The sequence below is a fragment of the Bos taurus genome, chromosome 7, assembly GCF_002263795.3.
Source record: "Bos taurus isolate L1 Dominette 01449 registration number 42190680 breed Hereford chromosome 7, ARS-UCD2.0, whole genome shotgun sequence".
NCBI classification, from domain to species: Eukaryota; Metazoa; Chordata; class Mammalia; order Artiodactyla; family Bovidae; genus Bos; species Bos taurus.
In genome coordinates, this window is record NC_037334.1 from 57,665,986 (window position 1) to 57,687,883 (window position 21,898).

The following is a 21,898-nucleotide window of genomic DNA, read 5'->3' on the forward strand; positions in this document are numbered from 1 at the left end:
ATCTTGGCTTATCTTTTAAACATAAAATAAATTTTGCTCTCTTTTTGGAAAATAATAAACTGTCAGAGTTTACAGGACTATGTGACTTAATCACTTAGTATGCTAAAATTGATTTGATAACAAAGTCAGGGACTTACTTTTACTTATTTATTTTTTCAGTCATTTACTTTGAAATAGAGTTTTATTCATATCCTTTTTAGGTATCTTAGAATAAGAAAATAATTTTTCCTCAGGAAATATTCCTAGTAAATGTGCTTATTGCTTTGATTTCATTAGAACTTAAATTCTTTATAAAAATATATTTCTATTAATTAGAGAATTTATCATTTTTATAGTTTTATGTTATTATGATTTATCAAGATTTCGTTATAGGTGTGACGCAAATTTCTGACTTTAAGGTACTTCTTGGGTTGAATTTCTGAATCTAATTGAATTTAGGCATTAGAAGTAAGCCAGATTTAAGTAATTAATATTTTATATGATTTTTTTTGTTTCAGTTGGCTCATTCATTTATTGATGTTTAATAGATTCAGCTCATATTTTAAAGTTTTACTTTGTATCACAATTTGGTACTTGGATCTAATATTTTCTATTATTCTTCTTTTAGGTGTATTGCCAGGAATGGCCCCTCCTATCGTACCTATGATACATCCCCAGGTTGCTATTGCAGCTTCACCTGCTACCTTAGCTGGAGCAACAGCAGTTTCTGAGTGGACTGAATATAAAACAGCAGATGGGAAGACATATTATTATAATAATAGAACATTAGAATCAACCTGGGAAAAACCCCAAGAGCTAAAAGAAAAAGGTATAGTTGTAATGACTTAGTGGGACATAGTATACATAGAATGGTATTTGAAATTCTGAATTAATTCCTTTTTAAAACATTTGAGGGATTTTCTATTTATATAGTGTTGGATTATTTATTTCCACTGAATTGATAATGTATTTATTTAAAAAGCCACAGTTGTTCTGCTTACAGGTTTGTCTGTCATTTTACCATTTAGAGAAATTAAATTATATGTCCACACTAATAGATATATTTTTTACTGTTGTCAGGAATTGCATAATTGCCTAATTAGCTGTTGAATTACTATCACCCTTACTGAAATTGATAGTAGTGACCAGGAAGGAATGTGTGTATTGTGTGTGTTCTGAAGAAAAACTTTAGGCTGTTGGAACCTTGGAGGAAGAGGACTCTTATTTTCTATAATCACAAGTCCCTGTTTCTGTTTTTTAGTATGTTATCCCTTTCATTTGTAGCAAAAATGATATATGAATGTAAGACTTTATGTCCTTCTGAAATCAGTAGTTCTTTTCTGCTGACAGTTTCCTAATTAGTATAGCAAGGTATTTGAAGTTGAGCATGACATTAGATTCAAGTCAATGATATTACAGGAAGAATGTTTTATTTTTGTGGTTAACAGCTAGAAATGGAATATCCTAACTGCTTAGTGTCAGTGTTCATCAGAAGTTAGATCAGAACCACTATGTGATGTTATCTCCATTTTTTAATAGAGAAACTAGAGGAGAAGATTAAAGAGCCAATTAAAGAACCTTCTGAAGAACCTCTGCCAATGGAGACGGAGGAAGAGGATCCTAAAGAAGAGCCAATAAAGGAGATAAAGGAGGTAAAGGGCCATTTCCTACTGACATGAGAGCCAGTGTTGATTGTTGGGTACAGTGTACTGGTAACTGAAAATCTGTTTACTGTTGTTTTAGATAATTGCTGTAAATCTGATCCCTGAAATTTTAGGGTTCTTTGAAATTTGTAATTCAATTTTCCCTTTGAAAATTTCATTAAATTATTTCTTACACGAAACCAAAGCCCCTCTAGAAAGAAAGGCCCCTGGACCAGAGCTGATGTCTCCTCCTGACTTACAAATTGCTACATGTTATAATTTTAAGTACAACTTCATATTTGGGGATTGTTCATTGTATTTTACCTGTCCTCTCTTGCATAGAATAATCTCTGAACAACACTAAAAGAGCTCTGCTTTTGGACATTCTGCTGAGTAAGGAATTTAGCAGAAAAAGAAACAACCTTAAATGAAGAAATCTCCTCTAATATTCTATACCCCTTTCTTTATTTCTACTCCTAAACAGATAGTTAGTGACTCTCTAAGTTAGAAACATCTTCTGATGGGGTCTATATTTCTATGTGAGTGCCTTCTCAGTCATGTCTAACTCTTTGCAACCCCATGGACAGTAGCCCACCAGGCTCCTCTGTCCATGGAATTTTCCAGGCAAGAATACTGGAGTGGGTTGCCATTTTCCTACTCCTGGGGATCTTCCAGACCCAGGGATTAAACTTGTATCTCCTGCATTGGCAGGAAATTCTTTATCACTGTGCCATCTGGGACGCCAGTGGGTTCTACTGTCATGGAATTCAGCTCTGCCTAAGGGGCAAAGATTTAGAAATTCTGATTCAGAGTCTCCCCTCTGTATGGTAGCAACAGACATTATGTTAGTTTTACTTTAAGGTATTTGCAGTCTTGTGCTTGTGGGATATTCAAGTATAATTTTGTGATATGAATTTAATGGGAGTAATACAATTTCCCATAGGAGCCCAAAGAAGAAGAGATGACTGAGGAAGAAAAAGCTGCCCAGAAGGCAAAGCCAGTAGCTACTACCCCTATTCCTGGTACTCCGTGGTATGTAGGTTACTTAATTAGTAAGTTGTTTTATTTATTTATTTATTGCCATGTTTGATTATTACATTATTACACAATAGGTAGAGAAAGTACTTTAAAAAAAGTATGTGTCAAATACTGAATGTTTTTTGGTTGTTTTATTTTGGATTCTCAAACCTAAAACTCAACTGCTGCAGTATCTTGCTCTTCTCACAGAACTCCCTATTAATATTTACTGATTATAATTATAGATTTGAACCACTGTAAGATCCTGAATCTCCTTTTTTATTTATGAAGTGTTTATTTATTTATGAAGTGTTTTAAAATCGCTTTTATATATATCCTCATAAATGATTATGTTTAGAGAACTTTGTAAAATTACATCTTTTTATCTTAACTTTGAGTAGTCTGTTTTTTCTTTCCTTTTTTTGTTTGGTTCTCTCTCTTCTTCCTCTCCCCACATCAGGACTTTCTTTCCCTATTCTATTTAATCTGTACTCGGTCTACTCATGGCAATGAGTTGGCTTGTTTCTTGAGTCTTGTAATGTGTAAATTCCCCTTCAACTTGGTTTCCTTTTTTCTCCTTGGTTTTATTATTTGTTCTATAGAATCCCACAGTCTGGGTTTTATTACTGTATCCTGGTGGTACTTTTAAATAGAATCCTCCATTCTGAATTTCCTGTAAATTTAGCGGGCAGTTATAGAGATATGATGAAATTTATGCTTGATCTTTTTGGCCAACTAACTGATGATGACCTTTCCCTCAGGATGCATCTAGTTGTCCCTTTTTTGTGTGTGATTTTAGTGGTCATTGCTGATTTGCCTAGATCAGTGGTTTTCAACCAGAAGTAATTTTGGCCTCCTCCCCTCAGCCTCCCCCTCCCTGAAGTGGATATTGGGCAAAGTGTGCAGGCATTTTTGGTTGTCGTAACTGGAAGGCATGTGGTAGGTATAGGCCTGGGTTGCTCCTAAACACCCTACCATATACAGGGCAGCTCCCTGTAAGAATTAATTATTTGGCCCAAATGCCAGTAATGTGGAGTATGAAAAACCTGGCCTTTTGGCATATTTGCTCATTTGCTTTTCCCACAGACAAGACCAGTAGTGTCAGCAACGGTATGATTACTGAAGACGGTTTAAGATTTTTTCTGGTTATTTTCCTACCGAGGTGTGCTAATACAGCTCCAGTGGTATGAGTCGTAAGTGTGGAGTGAGAAGCTGTCAGGACATTTCAGAATTAATAGACTATGGATAAAGAATTCTTGAGTCACCAGGGCTTCCCTGGTGGCTCAGATGGTAAAGAATCCACCTTCAGTGCAGGAGACCTGGGTTCCATCCCTTGGAGGAGGGCATGGAACCCCACTCCAGTATTATTTGCCTGGAGAATCCCCATGGACAGAGGAGCCTGGAGGGCTACAATTCATGGGGTCACAGAGAGTCAGAAACAACTAAGCAGTCAACACATGGACAAAGAATTCTTGTGTCACAAAACTACCTTGTGCTAATAATATGCATGATAAAGTGAGTAGGGTGAAGTGTACTGATAATCTGCATCATTTAATAGATGAAAAAATAAGACTGGCAGATAGAGGAAGGATAGATGCATGATAAAGAATATATGATAAAATATTAAGTCTAAATCTAGATGGTCAGTATATTATGTTCACTGTTCTAGAGACATTCTTTAAATATTCTGTATATTTAAATTTTTTCATAATATTGAGTAAAAACCTATGGAAATAAACTAAAGAAATGCATCAGCAATTAATCATTAATTGATTAATCAATTATATCAATTAATCAATCATTAATTGATATAAATGTGTAAATAAAAATAAAGTCGCCATGCCAGTCTAGGTGAATATGAAATTTCAAATACTGTAAATTCAAAGATAAATTTTTCATAAGTTAAAATCCAACACAGGTTACAAACATATTGTGAATGGCAAATAAAGGCAGCCTCACTTAGACTTCGTTGTTCAGTTGCTCAGTCATGTCCGACTCTTTGCGACCCCATGGCCTGCAGCAAGCCAGGCTTTCCTGTCCTTCACCACTTATGGGTCTTGCTCAAATGCATGTGCATTGAGTCGGTGATGCCATCCAACCATCTCGTCCTCTGTCGTCCCTTCTCCTCCTGCCTTCAGTCTTTCCCAGCATCAGGGTCTTTTCCAGTGAGTTCGCTCTTATTAGGTGGCCAAAGTATTGGAGCTTCAGCTTCAGCATCAGTTCTTCCAGTGAAATTCAGGGTTGATTTCCTTTAGATTGGGTTTAGATTGGTTGGATCTCCTTGCAGTCCAAGGTACTCTCAAGAATCTTCTCCAACACCATAGTTCAAAAGCAGCAGTTCTTCAGCGCTCAGCTTTCTTTATGGTCCTGCTCTCATGTTCATACATGACTACTGGAAAAACCATAGGTTTGACTAGATGGACCTTTGTTGGCAAAGTAATGTCTCTGCTTTTTAATAGGCTGTCAATGTTTGTCATAGCTTTTCTTCCAAGGAACAAGCGTCTTAATTTCATGGCTGCTGTCACCATCTACAGGGATTTTGGGGCCCCCAAAAATAAAGTCTCTCACTGATTCCATTGTTTCCCCATCTATTTGCCATGAAGTAATGGGACCGGATGCCATGATCTTCATTTTTTGAATGTTGACTTTTAAGCCAACTTTTTCACTCTCCTCTTGCACTTTGATCAAGAGGCTCTTTAGTTCCTCATCGCTTTCTGCCATAAGGGTGGTGTCATCTGCATATCTGAGGTTATTACTATTTCTCCCAGCAGTCTTTAATTCCAGCTTGTGCTTCATCTAGTCCAATATTTCTCGTGATGTACTCTGCATATAAATTAAAAAAGCAGGGTGACTGTATTCAGCCTGGACGTTCTCCTTTCCCAGTTTGGAACCCGTCCGTTATTCCATGTCCGGTTCTAACTGTTGCTTCTTGACCTGCACACAGGTTTCTCAGGAGGCAGGTAAGGTGGTCTGGTATTCCTATCCCACAGTTTGTTGTGATTCACAGTCAGAGGCTTTAGCGTAGCCAATGAAGCAGAAGTAGATGTTTTTCTGCAGTTCTCTTGCTTTTTCTCTGATCCAGCAGATGTTGGCAATTTGATCTCTGGTTCCTCTGCCTTTACGGCATGCTAAATCTTTGTGATGCAGTCTTAGTAACCAATTGGAAAAGTTACAAGTCTCCATGACCTTAAAAGATTTTTGTTTTGTCAAAACATTAAAAACTTTCTTAGAATCAGAAACTAAAGTTTACTGAACCTAGAAAATTTCTAATTTTTGATCCCTCTTTATTCTTAAAAAAAAAAAAAGTAAAATAAAGTCAAACCTATGCTCTGAAATACCAAGAAAAAAATTCCAGTGTAATTATTCTTGTTGCTAGGACTGTTGTATCAGTGCAATGTTAAGTAGAAAAAATGAACGTCCCTGCCTTATTCTCCATGTAGGGGAAGAAATTCAGTCTTTTACATCAGATATAATAGTAGCTTATATGGTTTTTAAAAAATTTGATAATGTTTTTATCATAAATCTGCATCTTTTGAAATGTTTTTCTCTTACATTCTTTTAATATGGAGAATTACTCTGAATTTTGATTGTTTAACTTTGCATTTCTGTAATAAACCTTAATCATGGTAGATTAATCTTTTTAATGTATTGTTGGATTTGATTTGCTAATATTTTACTGAGTATTTTTGCATCTCTGCTTGTGGCCTCTGAATCTATAAGTTTCTTTTGTAATGTTTTTGTTGGATTTTGGTATTAGGGTTTTGCTGGTTTCAGGAAATGAGTTGGATGGTGACTGGTGATTTCTATTCCTCTATTTACTGAAAAAGTTTGTAAGATAATATTTTTTCATTAAGGTTTTATAGAATTAACAAATCATCCGTGGTCAGAGTTTTTTTGGGGGGAAGAGTTTTCGTAACAATTTAAACTTCTTTAATAGCTATAGGACCATTTTTTTTGCTGTTGTTTCTTCTGTTGTCTTTGGTTAAGTTGTATTTTTCAGGAAATTTGCTTATTTTGTGTAAGTTGAATTTGTTCTAATTATTTTCTTAGTATCCTTTGAATGTTTCTGTTATTATTATTCTCTTAATATTCTTTAAATGTCTATGCTCTGTGGTGATACCCCTTTTTCTTTCCACATAGTGGTGATTTGTTCTCTATTCAGGACCAGTCAAGCCAAAAGTTTGCCTGTTTTCTGGTCTTTCATTAAGACCACAAGTTTTAGGGTGGTTGGGCCCCTCCACTCTTGCCCACTCTTATTTCCTTTTTTCTGATTACTTTGGGTTTACTTTATACTTTTTCTAGCTTCTTTTTCTAGTAATTATGAAATTACTCTTAAGTTATTAGTGTTCTTTTCTTATCATTTAAAGCTTAACATAGTTTCCTTTTAAGCCCTGCTTTAGCACCAGCCTACAAATTTTGATGTGTTGTATTTTCATTGCCATTCAATTTTTATGATAAAATTTACTTTTGATTTTTGTCTTTGACTCACTCATTATTTAGAAGTCTTTTGTTTCAGTTCCTTAATTTGAGTTTTTTCTGTGTATTTCACTTGTACTGATTTAATTGTCCTGTGGTCAGAGAATGCGCTTCCTTTGGTTTTGATACTTTCAAGTTCATTAAGACTTTTTTTAAATTGTTCACCAGGTGGTCTTTCTTGGTACTGTTAGTTTTAGGGTTTGGTTGGTCTGGCAGTTGTTGAGAGAGTTCTGTTAATCTATTGTAATAGTGGAATTGCCTATTTCATCTACTTTTAAGCTCTGTAAACTGGCTTATTATATATGTTTTATAGTTGTTACATGTTCTTGATTGTCTTTTTTTTTTAATCATTATGAAAAGACCCTATTTCTCTCTCATAATACCCTTTGTCTTGTGCTTTTTCCACCATTTACTTTCAAACTTTCTATAATTTTATGTTTAGTTTGTCTCTTAAAACAGCTTATAGTAGTGTCTTGTGTTTTTACTCACTTTGTCAATTCTTGCTTTTTAAATTGGAGTGTTTAGGCTGTTAACATGAGTGTAACTTTTGGTTGGATTTAAATCTGTTATTTGTTTTCTGTCTTCTCTATTTTTGTTCCTCCATTTGCCCTTTACTCCCTTCGTTTGAATTATTTGAACATTTTCTAGCATTCCATTTAATAATTTATCTCTTGGCTTTCGGGTGATATCTCTTTGCATTAATTTTTAGTTTTTCTTGTATTATAATATACCCACTTAACCATCATAGCCTACTTAGAGTTATTATTGTAGCACTTCACATAAAATGTGGGAGCCTTATTTTCATATAGGTTCTTTTTTAACCTCGTACCTACTGACCTTTATGTTGCAGTTGTCATATGTATTACTATTACATACATTGAAAACCCCAACATGCATTGTTCATGATTTTTCATACATATTTTGAAGAACTTAAGAGGAAAAAAATCTTTGATATTTTCCATTTCTGTTTTTTTCCCTTCGTTACTAAAGGTCCCGGTGCTTTTTTGTTTGGTAGTTTTTTAGGTATCATTTCCTTTCAGCCCGAAAAACTTTCTTACAGGGTAATTCTGATAGAAATGAAATCTCTTAGTTTCCCTTCATTGAGACTATCTTCTTTTCCTTTGTTCCTGAAGGATGTTTTTGCTCTGTATGGGATTCTAGGTTGGATTTCTTTTTTTTCCCGGACTTTAATGATGTTGTTTTAATGTATTTTTGCCTCTGTGGTTTCTGGTAGGAAATCCACAGTCCCTGGACTTATTTCCCTGTTTGTTTTCTGCCATACTTTTTGTTAGCTGCTCTCGAGGATTTTTCTTTATATTCGATTTCCATCTGTTTATGTTGTGTCTAAAAATGATTTTCTTGAAGTCTGTTCTGTTTGGGGTTCACTGAACTTCCTTAGTATTTATGTCTTCTACGAAAATTGGAGATATCTTTGGGCCATTTTGTCTTTAAATTTTTTCTGCCCCAATATTCTCTTCTGGGATCCCAGTGACATGTCTGTTGGGCATTTTGATATAGTCCCATAGGTTCCTGAAACACCATTCTTTTTTTTTTTTTTTTTTTCTTTTTTAACAGTTTCTCTGCTGAGAACCTCTGTCTTCTTTCATTTCAAGTTTTGGCTTATCTTTGTTTTGTTTTTCTTTATCTCATTAAGTGTAATTATAATTGCTGCTGTAAAGTGTTTGATTATTTCAATAATAGAGGCTTTGTCTGATTAATTTTAACATCTAGGTCACCTTGAGCTTGGCAGCTGTTGATTAACTTTGATTATCTGGTCATAAAGACCTGATTTCTCTTAGTTTTAGCTGCCTGTGCTACTATTACTGTGCAACCAGAGGCCTCAGCAGAGGTTTGAGGGTGGGGAAATTTATACCCTTGCTTCTCTAAATTTTGACTCCATATCTGTGTGTTTTTTTTTTTTTTTAAACCTTAGAGAGTTCTTATGTACTTGTTTTTTTCTATATTGTTGCTGAGTTTCTAGTTGTAATTAATAGGAACAGTGGGTTGTGCTGGGCTACAGTGCCATAGCACAATAGGTGCTTTTATTTTTAAATACTTGATACAGTCAGTTATTAAAAGCTTCATAAATAATTGCATTTGAGTTTGTAGTCTGTCTGGTTTGGTAAGAAATAGTAAGTATTATGTAATAGGTCAGATGCTGTGGTGTGTTCTTGAGCTTTAGAGCTGCTTAATAGTATTATTATCTGCTGTTAGGCTCATCTTTTGTGATAGGTTAACATTGAGTGTGCCAGACATGTATGTTCCTGAGCACTCTGAATTCTGATCATCAATGTTTTGCTTTTCCTAGTTTTCTGTTAATATGTTGAGTTGCTCTTTTACTTAACCCATAGCCAGTCACCTCTTCTGTTCTGAAAATCATATTTGGTTCTCTGTAAGAAATGATAATATGAATGTGTCCTTGCCCACCACCACCACCTCCCCTTTTGATTGGATGGCATTAAAAGACCTAACTATAAAATATGTTGCATAACATAAGAAAATGTTTGAATCTATTCCTAGGTGTGTTGTTTGGACTGGTGATGAGAGGGTCTTCTTTTATAATCCTACCACCCGTCTTTCTATGTGGGACCGACCCGATGATCTGATTGGAAGGGCAGATGTTGACAAAATTATTCAAGAGCCCCCTCATAAAAAAGGAATGGAAGAAGTGAAGAAACTAAGTAAGTCTTAAATTAGGATTTATCCTCTAATTTTAATATTCTTTTAACATTTTTATGGAAAATAGGCAGTTTAGAAGTCTTATTTTCAAGAAATATAAGGAAAGGAGTATTTGAGAAATGGAATGTAGACTGCTCTTCTAGATTGAGTTCATATAATTAAAAAATAGAGAATTTGGATAAAATTATGGTTTGTAAAATATTTATTGTATGTATTTTAAAAACACCTTGTTATTTTCAAGGTTGTCAGTTAATCCAAGATATGTTGGTGCTGCTGATGCTTGCTTCATTCTTATTAATAGTACTAAAATGCTCCTCAGTGAGCCTTTCAGCACCTTTTGTGATTAGTGTTACATATTTTGAAATAATTAAGCTGTGCAGAGTATTTTTAAAATATTGTTTATTAAAATTTGGCTAACTAAAACTGCAGTACTTTAAACTTGATGAAATTTAGGGAGGTAAACCTTTTTCCTGGGACTAGAGAGACGCCTGCACCTTATTAAGAGATAATCTTTTAATTCACCTTACCCTCAGACAGCCTTTCAATATATAAGATATATAATAAATATAAATATTTGTATATAATTTTTATTGAAAATTTGACATGGTATTGATTGTGTTTTTTTAAAAACCCTTTATATAGTATAGAAGCATGATAAATGACTCATTTAATACTTTAGTTGAAACAAATCCTAATATATCATTTATAATAATTGAGAAATCTTCATAGATTATATGTATACACATGGTACATTTTCTGCTTGCTAGTGATTTCCAAATTATTGGAACTTGGTCTACCTGGTGCAAAAGGTATAAGGGTTTTATTCATTTATTTGATAAATATTCACTTATTGATAAATGAATACAATATTCATTTATTTGATAAATTTTATGTTAATAAAAATTTCAGAATGAGTCAAGTTTAATGTAAAGGGAAGATTAATAGAGGAGTTGTAGAATTATCATGATTTGTTTAATGTTTTATAAAGAAGTGTTATAGATATATAGTTAAGGAGTAATTTTATTAAATAAAAGATTGTGTAATATATGCGTATAAACTATTCATAATTTTTGAAATTTTTTTTGCCAGGGCACCCAACCCCGACAATGCTGTCCATCCAAAAGTGGCAGTTCTCTATGAGTGCAAGTGAGTGAGCTATAAGTTGCAGCTTTAAAAAAATACTGCTGACACAAGTGTTCCAGTAGTGGTTAGCAGAAGGATTCATACCTAAATATTTAAATTGTTGCTTGCTTATTTTTATTCTGACAGTTAAATTAAATTTTCTTATAGTTAAAGAAGAACAAGAATTAATGGAAGAAATGAATGAAGATGAACCTGTTAAAGCCAAAAAACGGAAGTAAGTAATACTTATAGTTTATGTAATTTAGGTAGATTTTTACCCTTAAAAGATGATTAGGCTACAGTCAGTTCATGATTAGGACAGGTAATGTGTGTGTGTTAGGAAGCAGAAGTTACGATTGCTCTCTTTAGGCCTATGACTAAGCCTTGCTTTAGGTTGTAGAAATGGTGTCCCTTCTGTTTCTAGATGTGGGAGAGTTTTGGTTATTTAAATATGTATTATGAAGCCAAATGACATTATTATGATAAATTGTTTTTAGAAATTCATTACACCTGAATTTTATAAAAAAAAGTTTCCTTCCTAATGTAGACCCCAACAGATACCGTTCCAAAAACCTGATAAATGTAGACCCAGACTTCCCTCTCTTTTTATATACTTGTCACTTCACTTAGTCCTTGTATCCGTGGTCATTACTTGTTGAAGAGGGAACCCTTGAGGCTATTATTATTAGAAAGTGCTCTGAGAGAGAGAGAGTGGTATAAACGGAAGCCTTAGTTTGACCAGTGTGCAGTAAAATATGAATGTTACTAATTATGGGGGGTGAATGGGTGGGGTAGAAGGTGTTTGTATATGAGTGGGGGAGGCATGGGACCATTATTTAGCAGCAAGAAGGAAAGTTTGAAGACATTACTATGGATTGGTTTATCATAGTCCTTATCTGAGGACAGATTGAATGCAGCCAAATTATGGCAAAGAAATCAGTAAGACAACCCCTGTTAAGGGTGTTTCTTTTTTAAAAAAAGTTTCTTTATTGGCAACAGTGTTAAAGAAATTAAGATATTAAAGTGTGACTCATAATTGACCACAGTAACAACAGCTGTTTGAAATTTTACAGTTGACTTTTTAGTTCTTGACCAAATGTATTTTTTATTAGTTGTAATCAACTGAATTTGTGTTCTAATAAGAATTTGTGTTAATTATTATAAATGACTGTATTCATTCTGTTTATGTACCATGATTTTGGATGTTCCTACAATGTTAAACTTTTAGGTTGTTTTTAATTGTTTGTTCTTATAGACAACTCTGTAAGGTTTTTAACTGCTTTTATCAGGAGAATGTCAAAGAAGTCCTTTATGTGGATTGCCCGAGCTTCTCTATTTAGGTACAAAGCTAAAAGCCTGTTTTTCCTGGCTTAGTTTTTCTTTTATTTCTTTTATTGAGATAGATAGTGATAGTTTGTATTGTGACATTTTCATTTAGTATAATTCTGTAAAGGTTATTTGTTTTCATTAGTTGTATTTCTTGTCTTTTAACTCTTTATATAAATAGTTCTTAAATAAATTATTATAAGAGGGTATATTGTTTGGCAAATTGCTTTTACCTGTTTGTTTTGTGCATATCTTAGGTCACAGACTATCTCGCTAAGTTCCTGCAGGTCACGGATTATATCTTCTATTTTTGATTCATTCCCTAAATTGCTAAATACCTCTCACCATATTTGTGGGGTAGCCTTAGTTCCATTTAAATCTCCTGGGCTACCTTCATTTCCCTATATAGCATGATTTTGAATTTCCTAATGTTCTGTTTTTCTAATTCCCTTAAGTTTATGCAGGAAATATGAACCAATTTTATTTGTATACAAAGCAGATCGAATTTAAGATGGAAGATCTGCTTTAACACACCTGAATATTACTGAATTACTTTTTTTGATTATTCACATGAATGGGCCTTCTTCATAGGGCAGATGTTTGAGAGGTGACTTAATTTCATGTTCACAATCTCACCTGAGTACTGTACAACAGCAGGGTTGCCCTTAGCCCTGAGGTGCATTTTTGGAGAAACAAGAAGTAGTTTAGTCATTGATGAACAGTTCTAATTCCACCTAACTACTCCGGGGCCTATGTTGCTCTCTGGGACCTGTCCTTCAACTTAAATCTCAACTTATCACCCAGAAAGTGAGTAAAAAAAATGTCAGGTAGGTAAGGTATATATCTCACATAATCCACTTGGCCAAATCTGCAGATATTTTATTTTCAAAATAAATATTTGAGATTAATAAGACTTTTACCAATTTTTGTTAGATTAAAAATCGTATGCATTTATAATGTAAAAACATTTTGGAAAATACTGTTTTTCCTATATCATTTCAAAAACTAAAAATTATATTCTATGCTGTTTGATTCTAACACTTAGAGTTTATTGCATTATTGGATAAGTTTTGTTTTTAAGTAAGGTCGTTTATTTTGTGTATCAAGTAGTATCAGGGAGAGACAGCATATTAAAGGTATTTTTCTTTCCTAACAATGTAGCCACTGTAACATCGTTAGAAGCTCATTGTAACTTTATTATTATAATGAAAGTTGCTTATCCCTTAGAGTTGATTTGAAAAGCTCAGTATAATTTGTTTTTGCCAAAAATATTCTGCTCAGTAGTGAGTCTTGAATATTCCAGTGATTTTAAGATTTTAGTAAGATTATATATTAATATTTTGTCAGTTGATGCCTGCATTTTCTTTTTTATAGGAGAGACGATAATAAAGACATTGATTCAGAGAAAGAAGCTGCCATGGAAGCTGAAATTAAAGCTGCCCGAGAAAGGGCCATTGTCCCTCTGGAGGCCCGAATGAAGCAGTTCAAGGACATGCTGCTAGAGAGAGGGGTCAGAAAACAATCTTTGGGGGAGATATTTCTGTTTTGTATAAGTAATATAAATATGTCTTGCTAAAAGGTCAAATCTAAGGTTAGTGCTCATGTCGTGGGGGCGGGATAAGGGAAGCCTGTCAAATCACTGTGCTCTTTTTCAGATAGCCGTTTTCTTGGCTAATTATATTATGTTTTAACTCAATGCCATTTTATTATCCTTTTAAGTACAAATAACATTTAACATTTATTGGGTCATTAAATTTTGGTGAGTAATATGACGAGTATTAACATTACAGAATGACGGACTACTCGGGATAGGTAAGGTAAATGTGATTCTTTTAATATCTACAGAATGGCTTTTGGTTAAAGGAGTACTGGTACTTTATGATATTACTATTAATGAAGCTTAATTGAGAAGGGATTTCAACCTTTTGATTATATTCACAGATTCATTTGAGTAAGTAAAATTGTTCAACTTTACATCACAACATTGTTCACAAGATTAGAGCAAGCTTGGGAAATCAAAATGCAAATCTTCAAGGCTTTTTCTGATGTACTGATTTTTAAAATGTCACACAGTAGTAGTTATTTTAATGAGTAATTAAGTGTGTTACTTCTATATAATATAGAAATGTTCAGAGCCAATTAGTGTGGAAATTTGCTTTTGCCTAGCCTCCCACTGCTTGTCATTTATTAGTGATGGAAATTGCAGTATGGTTTTTATTATGTGTCCTTTTTAAGTAGACGTCCCATAGATTTCAAGCAAAAATTATATGACCTTTCAGTTTTTAGAGCCAACTTAATTTATGAGGCAATACATTTTTTTATTTTAAAGGTGTCTGCTTTTTCAACATGGGAGAAGGAGTTGCACAAGATAGTTTTTGATCCTCGGTACTTATTGCTCAATCCTAAAGAGAGAAAACAGGTAAAATGAAAATAACAGTAAGAAATGTATATCCCTTGCCAGCATAACTTTTAAATTGAACCGTTTCATACCTTAGTGACCCTCTGTGTGGACATTTCTGCCTCAGAAATACTTGGATATTTTTGCCATTATGGACATGGCTTTTGCCTCATGAACATTTTGTCCTTACGTTTCATATATACTGATGTTACACAAAGGTTTCAAAATCAGCTCATGTACATTTATTAATTTTTACTGGGCAATTCTTCCAAACTGATAGTTCCAGTGTTTGACCCTTCCCAACTATTATGTGTCAGTGTATACATATATATGTCTGTATTGTAGATAGACAAGACTCAGCATGTTTTATCTCACACGCTCTACATATACATCTGTTAAGTGGCAGCTGTTAGGATGTCTTTTCATAATTAACTTAATGGGTACTTCAGGTCTCTACTGAACTAGAATTATAAGAACTAGAGTTGCCTTATTACTGAGCTGCTGTTTATTCCCATTGTGATTCAGTGATATATATTTCATGGTGAATGCTTCCTCTAAAGTATTGCACACTGCGAACTTTTCTGAATTACCTGGACCACCCTGACACTGATCTGTGTAAAACGTTGAGTATGTTGAACCACTTGCTGTAGTGCTGTTGAGGTACACAATTGCATTTGGTAGAAGTAGTGTTCATCTTCCATATTTATAATTTAATGGTTGAAATAATTTAGGTCTAATCATAGACTTTTTATGAAAAGAGGAAGTTTACACTATGTCAGAAATGTATTTGAGACTTGAAACAGGAAGACATGACTTTCCATATGTATTTACACCTGTATTTCATGCACAGTAGTCTTTTTTATTTTAAACGCTTTGTGTGTGATGGTCTCATTTTCACTCATTTGATGGCCCTATCAGAACCTGTAAATTAGCCTTGATTTTTTAGTTTTCCCCACTGTGCATTTCAAGTCTTATCAGCACGATCTACCTCCAAAACCTTTTCTAAATCCAACCTCTTATTTACCATTTCCCTCACTAAACCCTAATTCAAAATACTCTGATTGTGGTGCCTAACTGAACTCCTTGCCTCCTCCATTCTTTCTGTCCTCTGTAGTCAAGTTCTTATTCCACACAGCAGCCAGACTAATCTTAAAATTTAAATGACAAATTAAGGCAGTATTCTGTTGCTTGAAAAATGTGCACTGCTTACTGTTTTAGTTAGAATAAAATTTTCATGGCTGTAAGATTCTCTATATACTCATATCTGCATACTTCTCAAGACTCTTATGTTCATTTATTCACTGACACTGATATGCCTTGGCCAGTACTGGAATATTCTGATGCTTACTAGTCCCTCTTCCTGGAGTGTTCTTCCCCCAGGTGTTTGCATAGCTTACTAAATCATTTATGTTCAGATACTTGCCCAGATGCCTTCTGATTAACCTCTTTGCCTTCATTACTCTCAGTAGCACTCAGAACTCTCATCTAAAATTATTTTACCATCTGTCTTTTCCTACCACAACCTGGGGACTTTCATGTTTGAGAGTTTGCTTAGATGTCTTTGTAGACCCTGACTGCTAATGTTTAAGAGCAAGGCACTAAAATGCTCTTTGGGCTCTCTTAGCATCTGGGTGGGCTCTTATGAGTTTGGGCTTTACTGTAGAACAGTGGTTCTCAACCAGGGTTTTTTTTACACTGGAGGACATCTTAGTTTGCCCCAGTGAGGGAGGGCTGCTGGCATCTGTTGGCCAGGGATGCTTCTGAACATGGTCTGGTCAGTGCTGAGGTTGAAAACTGCCTTTCTGTGGGATGATTTCAGCTGGTTTATTGAGATCCTCTAGAGCAGGTCATTTTTAAGCTGGTGAGATCCTGGATAAGGACTGTGTCTTGATAACGTATGTTTTCTCAATCTAGTACACCTCAATCCTAATTTATGTTCTCGCAGTCCAGAGACGATTTTGCCTTTTAGAGGAAGGGTCAGCAAAATTTTAACATAAAGGATTAGATAATAAATACTTTAGGTTTTGTGGGCTATGCGGTCTCTGTCATAATTGGTAACTCTGCTGTTGTAATGTGAGAACACCTGTAGATTTATGTAAAGGAATGAGTAGACACTGAAATTTGAACTTCATTTAATTTTATGTGTAATTAAGTTTTCAATTTTTCCCCCACCTTTAAAAATATCAGAACTCTTCTTGGGCTGTATAGAAACAGGCAGCAGGCCAGATTTGGCCAACAGATTGTGATTTGCTAACCCTTGCTTTCTAAAATCACTCCTTGCCTTTTACTGAGTTTCACAAGTGCCCCAGATACATAAAGTTGGCAAGGGGGATCTAGTGATTAAACTGCTTTTTCAAAATCTTTGTTATAGCTGTACTGTGTCCTTACTTCATGGGTGTCTGGTGCTGTCAATTCTCGAGCTAGTGAAGGAGTCTCTGATTTTAAAAACTGGTTTCTTGGTTTCCTGACTGCTGGTTTAGAGTCAGCTTTCTCTTGTCTGCCAAATCCTGTATTGCCTCTCTATGTGCTTTTCTTTTTTTCTTCCATATGCTTTCCAAGTTCCCAGAGTTGCTGTTTCTTTTCCCCCATTTCTCTGTTCTTATTGATTTGTAACTTTAAAAAGGAGATCCTCTATCGTCATTTTATTGTTTCAAGAAAGCAGGAAATAGATATGTATGTTCAGTTCATAATCTTGACTGTACATTATTAAATGGAGAAAAATACATAGAATATATGTATTCTACGTATATACATACATATATATATGTATGCATGATTATATTTTGGTGAAAATAATTATATCTTAAAGAGAAGCACAGAAATAAAATTCCAGTGTAGATTCCATCCATGTTGTTAATGTTTTTTCTAAAAGGGATTTGTGAAGACTGTGATTTCTCTTTAACTGTTTATATTGCTTAAAATTTTAAAAATAAACCTGTACTCAGTTTGTAGACAGGGAAAAGGGCTTTTAACTTTTTAATTCTGGAAGCCTAAACACAAGACTTGTATGGTTGTATAATTCTGTCAGTTGAAGCTTTAAAGTTGAGATTTGCTATAGATCATTGGCATATAATTGAGTTACCTGTAATTAATATATTTTTCCTATTTGGGGACAGATATTGACATAGCATTTTTTTTCCATAGATTCTATAGTTTGGTATTTAGAGTACCAATATGAAAGACTGACATCAATTTGTGTTTTTTTTGTAATAGGTATTTGATCAGTATGTAAAGACCAGGGCAGAGGAAGAACGCAGGGAAAAGAAAAACAAAATAATGCAAGCCAAGGAGGATTTCAAAAAAATGATGGAGGAAGCAAAATTTAATCCAAGGTATATGGTTTATTACTGTCAAATATCAAAGCATGTATGTATTTTCTCCTAGATCAGTTAAAATATATATATATATCTTTTGTATTTGGGGACATGAAAAGCTTCTTGTTTGATTATTGATTTCTGGCTTTCCAAGAATCTTCTTTCTTAATACATTTTCTTTGGAGGATTCCTGGTACTGGTTCCTGAGGCACTGGTTTTGAAGAAAGTACCTTGTTTTAAAAGATTCTCTTTGAGAATAAGTTTCTTTCTCTGAAACTAGTAAATGATTAAAAATCTACTGTCTTCTTAAAGATTTACACATAATAAATTGCAGAGCAGGGACATTATTTTGATTGAATTGAAATAATGTAGGATCATTTTAAAAATTTCTAAATGTGTTGATGATTATTCAACACTTTTAATTGATTGTTAATATATATTGAATATATATGATGGCTGAAGAAAAGGAGACATTTTAAACTTATGTGCTTAGGATTATAATACCATCATCAATTATTGGATATTTTAGATATATGAACTTATGCATATATGCTGTTAAAGTAACTTGCATATGTATGTGTGTATTACCACGTTAAATCTTCAAAACAGCCAATATGATTTAGGTCCTCATATCCTATCTATTTTAGAAATAACGAAAGTAAGCTTTATACACATTAGGTCACTTGACTGAGTGGATGTGGAATTTCAACTAGATTCCAGTATTTTAAATTGCTATGAATATCCCAGAATATGGAGAATTTCTGAACTATGGGGTAGAATCATGGAATCTCTGGGTTAAATGGTACTGTTTAAGGGTAATAGAGTTTCAGACTCTCCAGGAGATCTTGGTCTTTTTTCTTAATCAAAAGAGTAGAAATTCATGGGTCCGTGTAGTTGTGACTGTTATAAAATATTTTTTGGAAGGTAGTTGAAGTGGTATTACATATTAGAGATTAGTAATTTTCTTGGATATTGTAATTATGGTAGAAAAAGGATTTACTCTCAGGAGATGCATGCTGAAATATTTATTGATGGAATTTCATGATGTCTACAGGTTACTTCCAAATGATTCAGCAGAATATATCCATAAAAACCCTTTATGGATCTGGGAATAATTGAGACTCCAATGAGATTTCTCTGTTGTAGATTTGAAAAGTTAAATCTTGCTGTATCACAGTACCCTACTAATATTGTTTTGGGGCAGATAAAATTGTTTGAGTGATTTTTACTATGCAGGTTATATCAGAAAGTAAAGCCATCAGGCACAGAACTTGAAGTCTTAGCACTTGGGGCATTGGGCTGTATTGCTAAATTGATGCATTTGACACTGGCATAGAGATTAGGACCCATTTTAGTAAGTAGGAAACAAAGAGGAAAAACTTACTAAAGTTGAGAAAATACCATCCATAGACTTCCTTTGAATTGGGAAAAGACCACAAGCACAGAACTCTAAAGCACTGGAGTTTATTCCAAGGGAAGGAATGACTGGGAAGAATTACCTAACTTTAGTGCCTTTTTTTTCTATGTCTTTTTTCTTTTTTGTTGGAAATTTCAGGTGTACTTCCTATGGTTAACTTTGAGTCATTATTACTCTTTCTCATCCATTATCACCAAAAACTATCCACCTAACTCTTTTCTGTAAAGAACTTTTATGCCATGTTTGTTATAAAGTATGTAGCAAAATGCTATTATAAATCCTTTGCAATAGCATTTTTGGAGTTAAAAGATGAGTCATATGAAAACATCTTTATGGAATCTAATGCTAAAACTTCATTTTAGTCTGTTCTGATAAAAAATTTACTACCTTTTTTTTTAAACCTATTTTAAGTAGTAGAAATATGTATTAAATAATTGAATTCTCACTTCATTGATTTTACATTTTTAAGAAGTTTGTTCTTTAATCATAGTAATACTTTGTCTTAAAATTATAAAGTAGGGTACCTAAGAAAATAGATTTATTGGACTTAATCTTTGTTTTAATACATGAGATAAAGTGTTTTATTTTTGTATTGATATAGATAGTTTTTAAAGGGAAAAGTAAGTTTTATTTTTCACCTCCAAAAATAAGCTAAACATGGGGAGCATTTGAATTCTTACTATATATAATAAGGTGAAAAGCTTCAGATATTGAAACATATCCAAATACATGAAAGCTTTAGAAATGCTTCTTTTATTCATGGAAAAACTTCTTTAATACTTAGTTTCATTGTCCCTCATAGACTTGATTTTCCATATCTCTGCTGAAGCTACATAATTGTTCATCCATTAAGATCATGTTTTAAATTCTTCGAACATATTTTTATTTAATTCTTCCAATGTAATTATAACAGTTTAAAAGATTTGTCTATACCTCAAACAACATCTATGCATCTTGGGTTTCTTTCTGTTGCTTAAAGTTTCCCCCCCTCCTGTGAATCACGTTTCTTTGTATGTGTTGTGAGTTTTAATTGAATATTGAAAATTTTGGAATAATAGGTAGAGACTGTTACCTTCCTCTCAAGAGTGTGGATTCTTGTTTTAGCAGGCAGTTCAGTTAAAGGCTGATCACTTTACTTTTAGGTTTGATTTTATGCTGTTACTGTCAATCTCAGAAAGTGGGAATTGTTTTTGTCAAACTTCCAGCTTTGTCTCCCTGTGGATCTTTTGTGGGTTTTGTTGTCTTCATATTGTTCTTTTTCCAGCACTTCTTAGTGTGTAGTGTCTCTTTTTTGCTCTTAAGTATGTAGCAGTTTGTACACAGAGTAGTTTTTCTGCTGTTTTATAGCTTGGTCTTGGCTGTCTACTTACTCATGGGGAATTTCTAAATGGTATTTTTCTGGGGTACCTTCTTTCTACAGCTTCTTCCTCTGCCATTTTTTTTAGCACCCCCAACTCTGATCTTTGCTAGTTCTAGCTCGTGCGGATCACTGTACTCTTTTTGGACTCTAGCTGTTTGCATTTTGGGAAATTGTCCTGAGGCAGAGGGCCATGGGGCTTCTTACAGTTTTACTCTACCTGTTGTCCAGTACTTGAAATCAATTGCCTCATATATTTTGTCTGGTTTTATAGTTGCTTTTGGAGGGAGAGCTAATTCAGGAAGAGTTACTCAGTCTCATCTTAGAGTGGAACTAAATGAACTCTGATGTTTCTTGAAATACACAGATTTTTTGCTCTCCGATGTCTGTCCCCCTAACATCATGCTGATAGTAATACAAATCTCTAACCACGTTTTCACTCTTTAGCCCTTTTACTCCTTTCTGTTGGTAGGTGTTGGGACTCATTGTCTTGTTGGCACATACTCTTATTGGGAAGATGGTATCATCTGTTCCTTTCTTTAAGTAGAAATAGCTCTACCAAAGTTAGCACACTTGCCATTTTGTTGCAGAGTTACATTTAGTGAATTTGCAGCCAAGCATGCTAAAGATTCAAGATTTAAAGCAATTGAAAAGATGAAAGATCGAGAAGCCTTGTTTAATGAATTTGTGGCAGCTGCAAGGAAGAAAGAGAAAGAAGATTCGAAGACGAGAGGTGAGAAGGTAAGAAGGTTTTTAGTTCCAGTGGTGTGGTTAATGGGAGTATGAATGGGAAGGGACTAACCTGGTGCTGTTTCTAATCTCATTCATGGGCATAAATATTAAGTTGGCTAAAAGGTTCATCTGGTTTTTCTGTAGCATTGTATGTATGGAAAAACCCAAACAAACTTTTTGGCCAACCCAATAACAAGATCCATATTTACTGTCTAGCTTTTAAAGTTAACTTTTACAGTTGTTTATATGTGTGTGTTTCACTGCTTCCATAATGCACAGTTAGTAATGTCACTAAACTGCATAGATTTCCTTTGTATTTTATTAATTCTAAGATGCCCATTAAATCCAGAACTGGTTATTAGGCCGTTCACTGGTGCTTGCCTGCTAACATTTCAAGGTTCTTCATAGGCAGTAACATTTAAATTTTTCAAAAAGCAT

The 21,898-nt window shown here is 34.0% G+C and overlaps 1 protein-coding gene across 15 annotated transcripts in view; it reads left to right on the top strand.

Annotated features, from left to right (window-relative positions):
- Nucleotides 1–21,898, top strand: part of TCERG1 (transcription elongation regulator 1) — a 51,794-nt gene that overhangs the window by 19,286 nt on the left and 10,610 nt on the right. For 9 of the 15 annotated variants that reach the window (XR_009495286.1, XM_005209619.5, XM_005209621.5 and 6 more), the window contains 11 exons: nt 608–808; nt 1,519–1,631; nt 2,566–2,654; nt 9,636–9,796; nt 10,884–10,940; nt 11,085–11,151; nt 12,206–12,256; nt 13,617–13,752; nt 14,572–14,661; nt 17,854–17,972; nt 21,319–21,469. Coding sequence is in view for 14 of the 15 variants with exons in the window: in XM_005209619.5 (XP_005209676.2) it covers nt 608–808; nt 1,519–1,631; nt 2,566–2,654; nt 9,636–9,796; nt 10,884–10,940; nt 11,085–11,151; nt 12,206–12,256; nt 13,617–13,752; nt 14,572–14,661; nt 17,854–17,972; nt 21,319–21,469 (1,235 nt within the window). In the remaining variant the exon portion in view is untranslated. The remainder of the gene's footprint in view (nt 1–607; nt 809–1,518; nt 1,632–2,565; nt 2,655–9,635; nt 9,797–10,883; nt 10,941–11,084; nt 11,152–12,205; nt 12,257–13,616; nt 13,753–14,571; nt 14,662–17,853; nt 17,973–21,318; nt 21,470–21,898) is intronic. The other 6 variants (XM_059888772.1, XM_059888774.1, XM_002689280.6 and 3 more) reach the window with 1 other exon arrangement.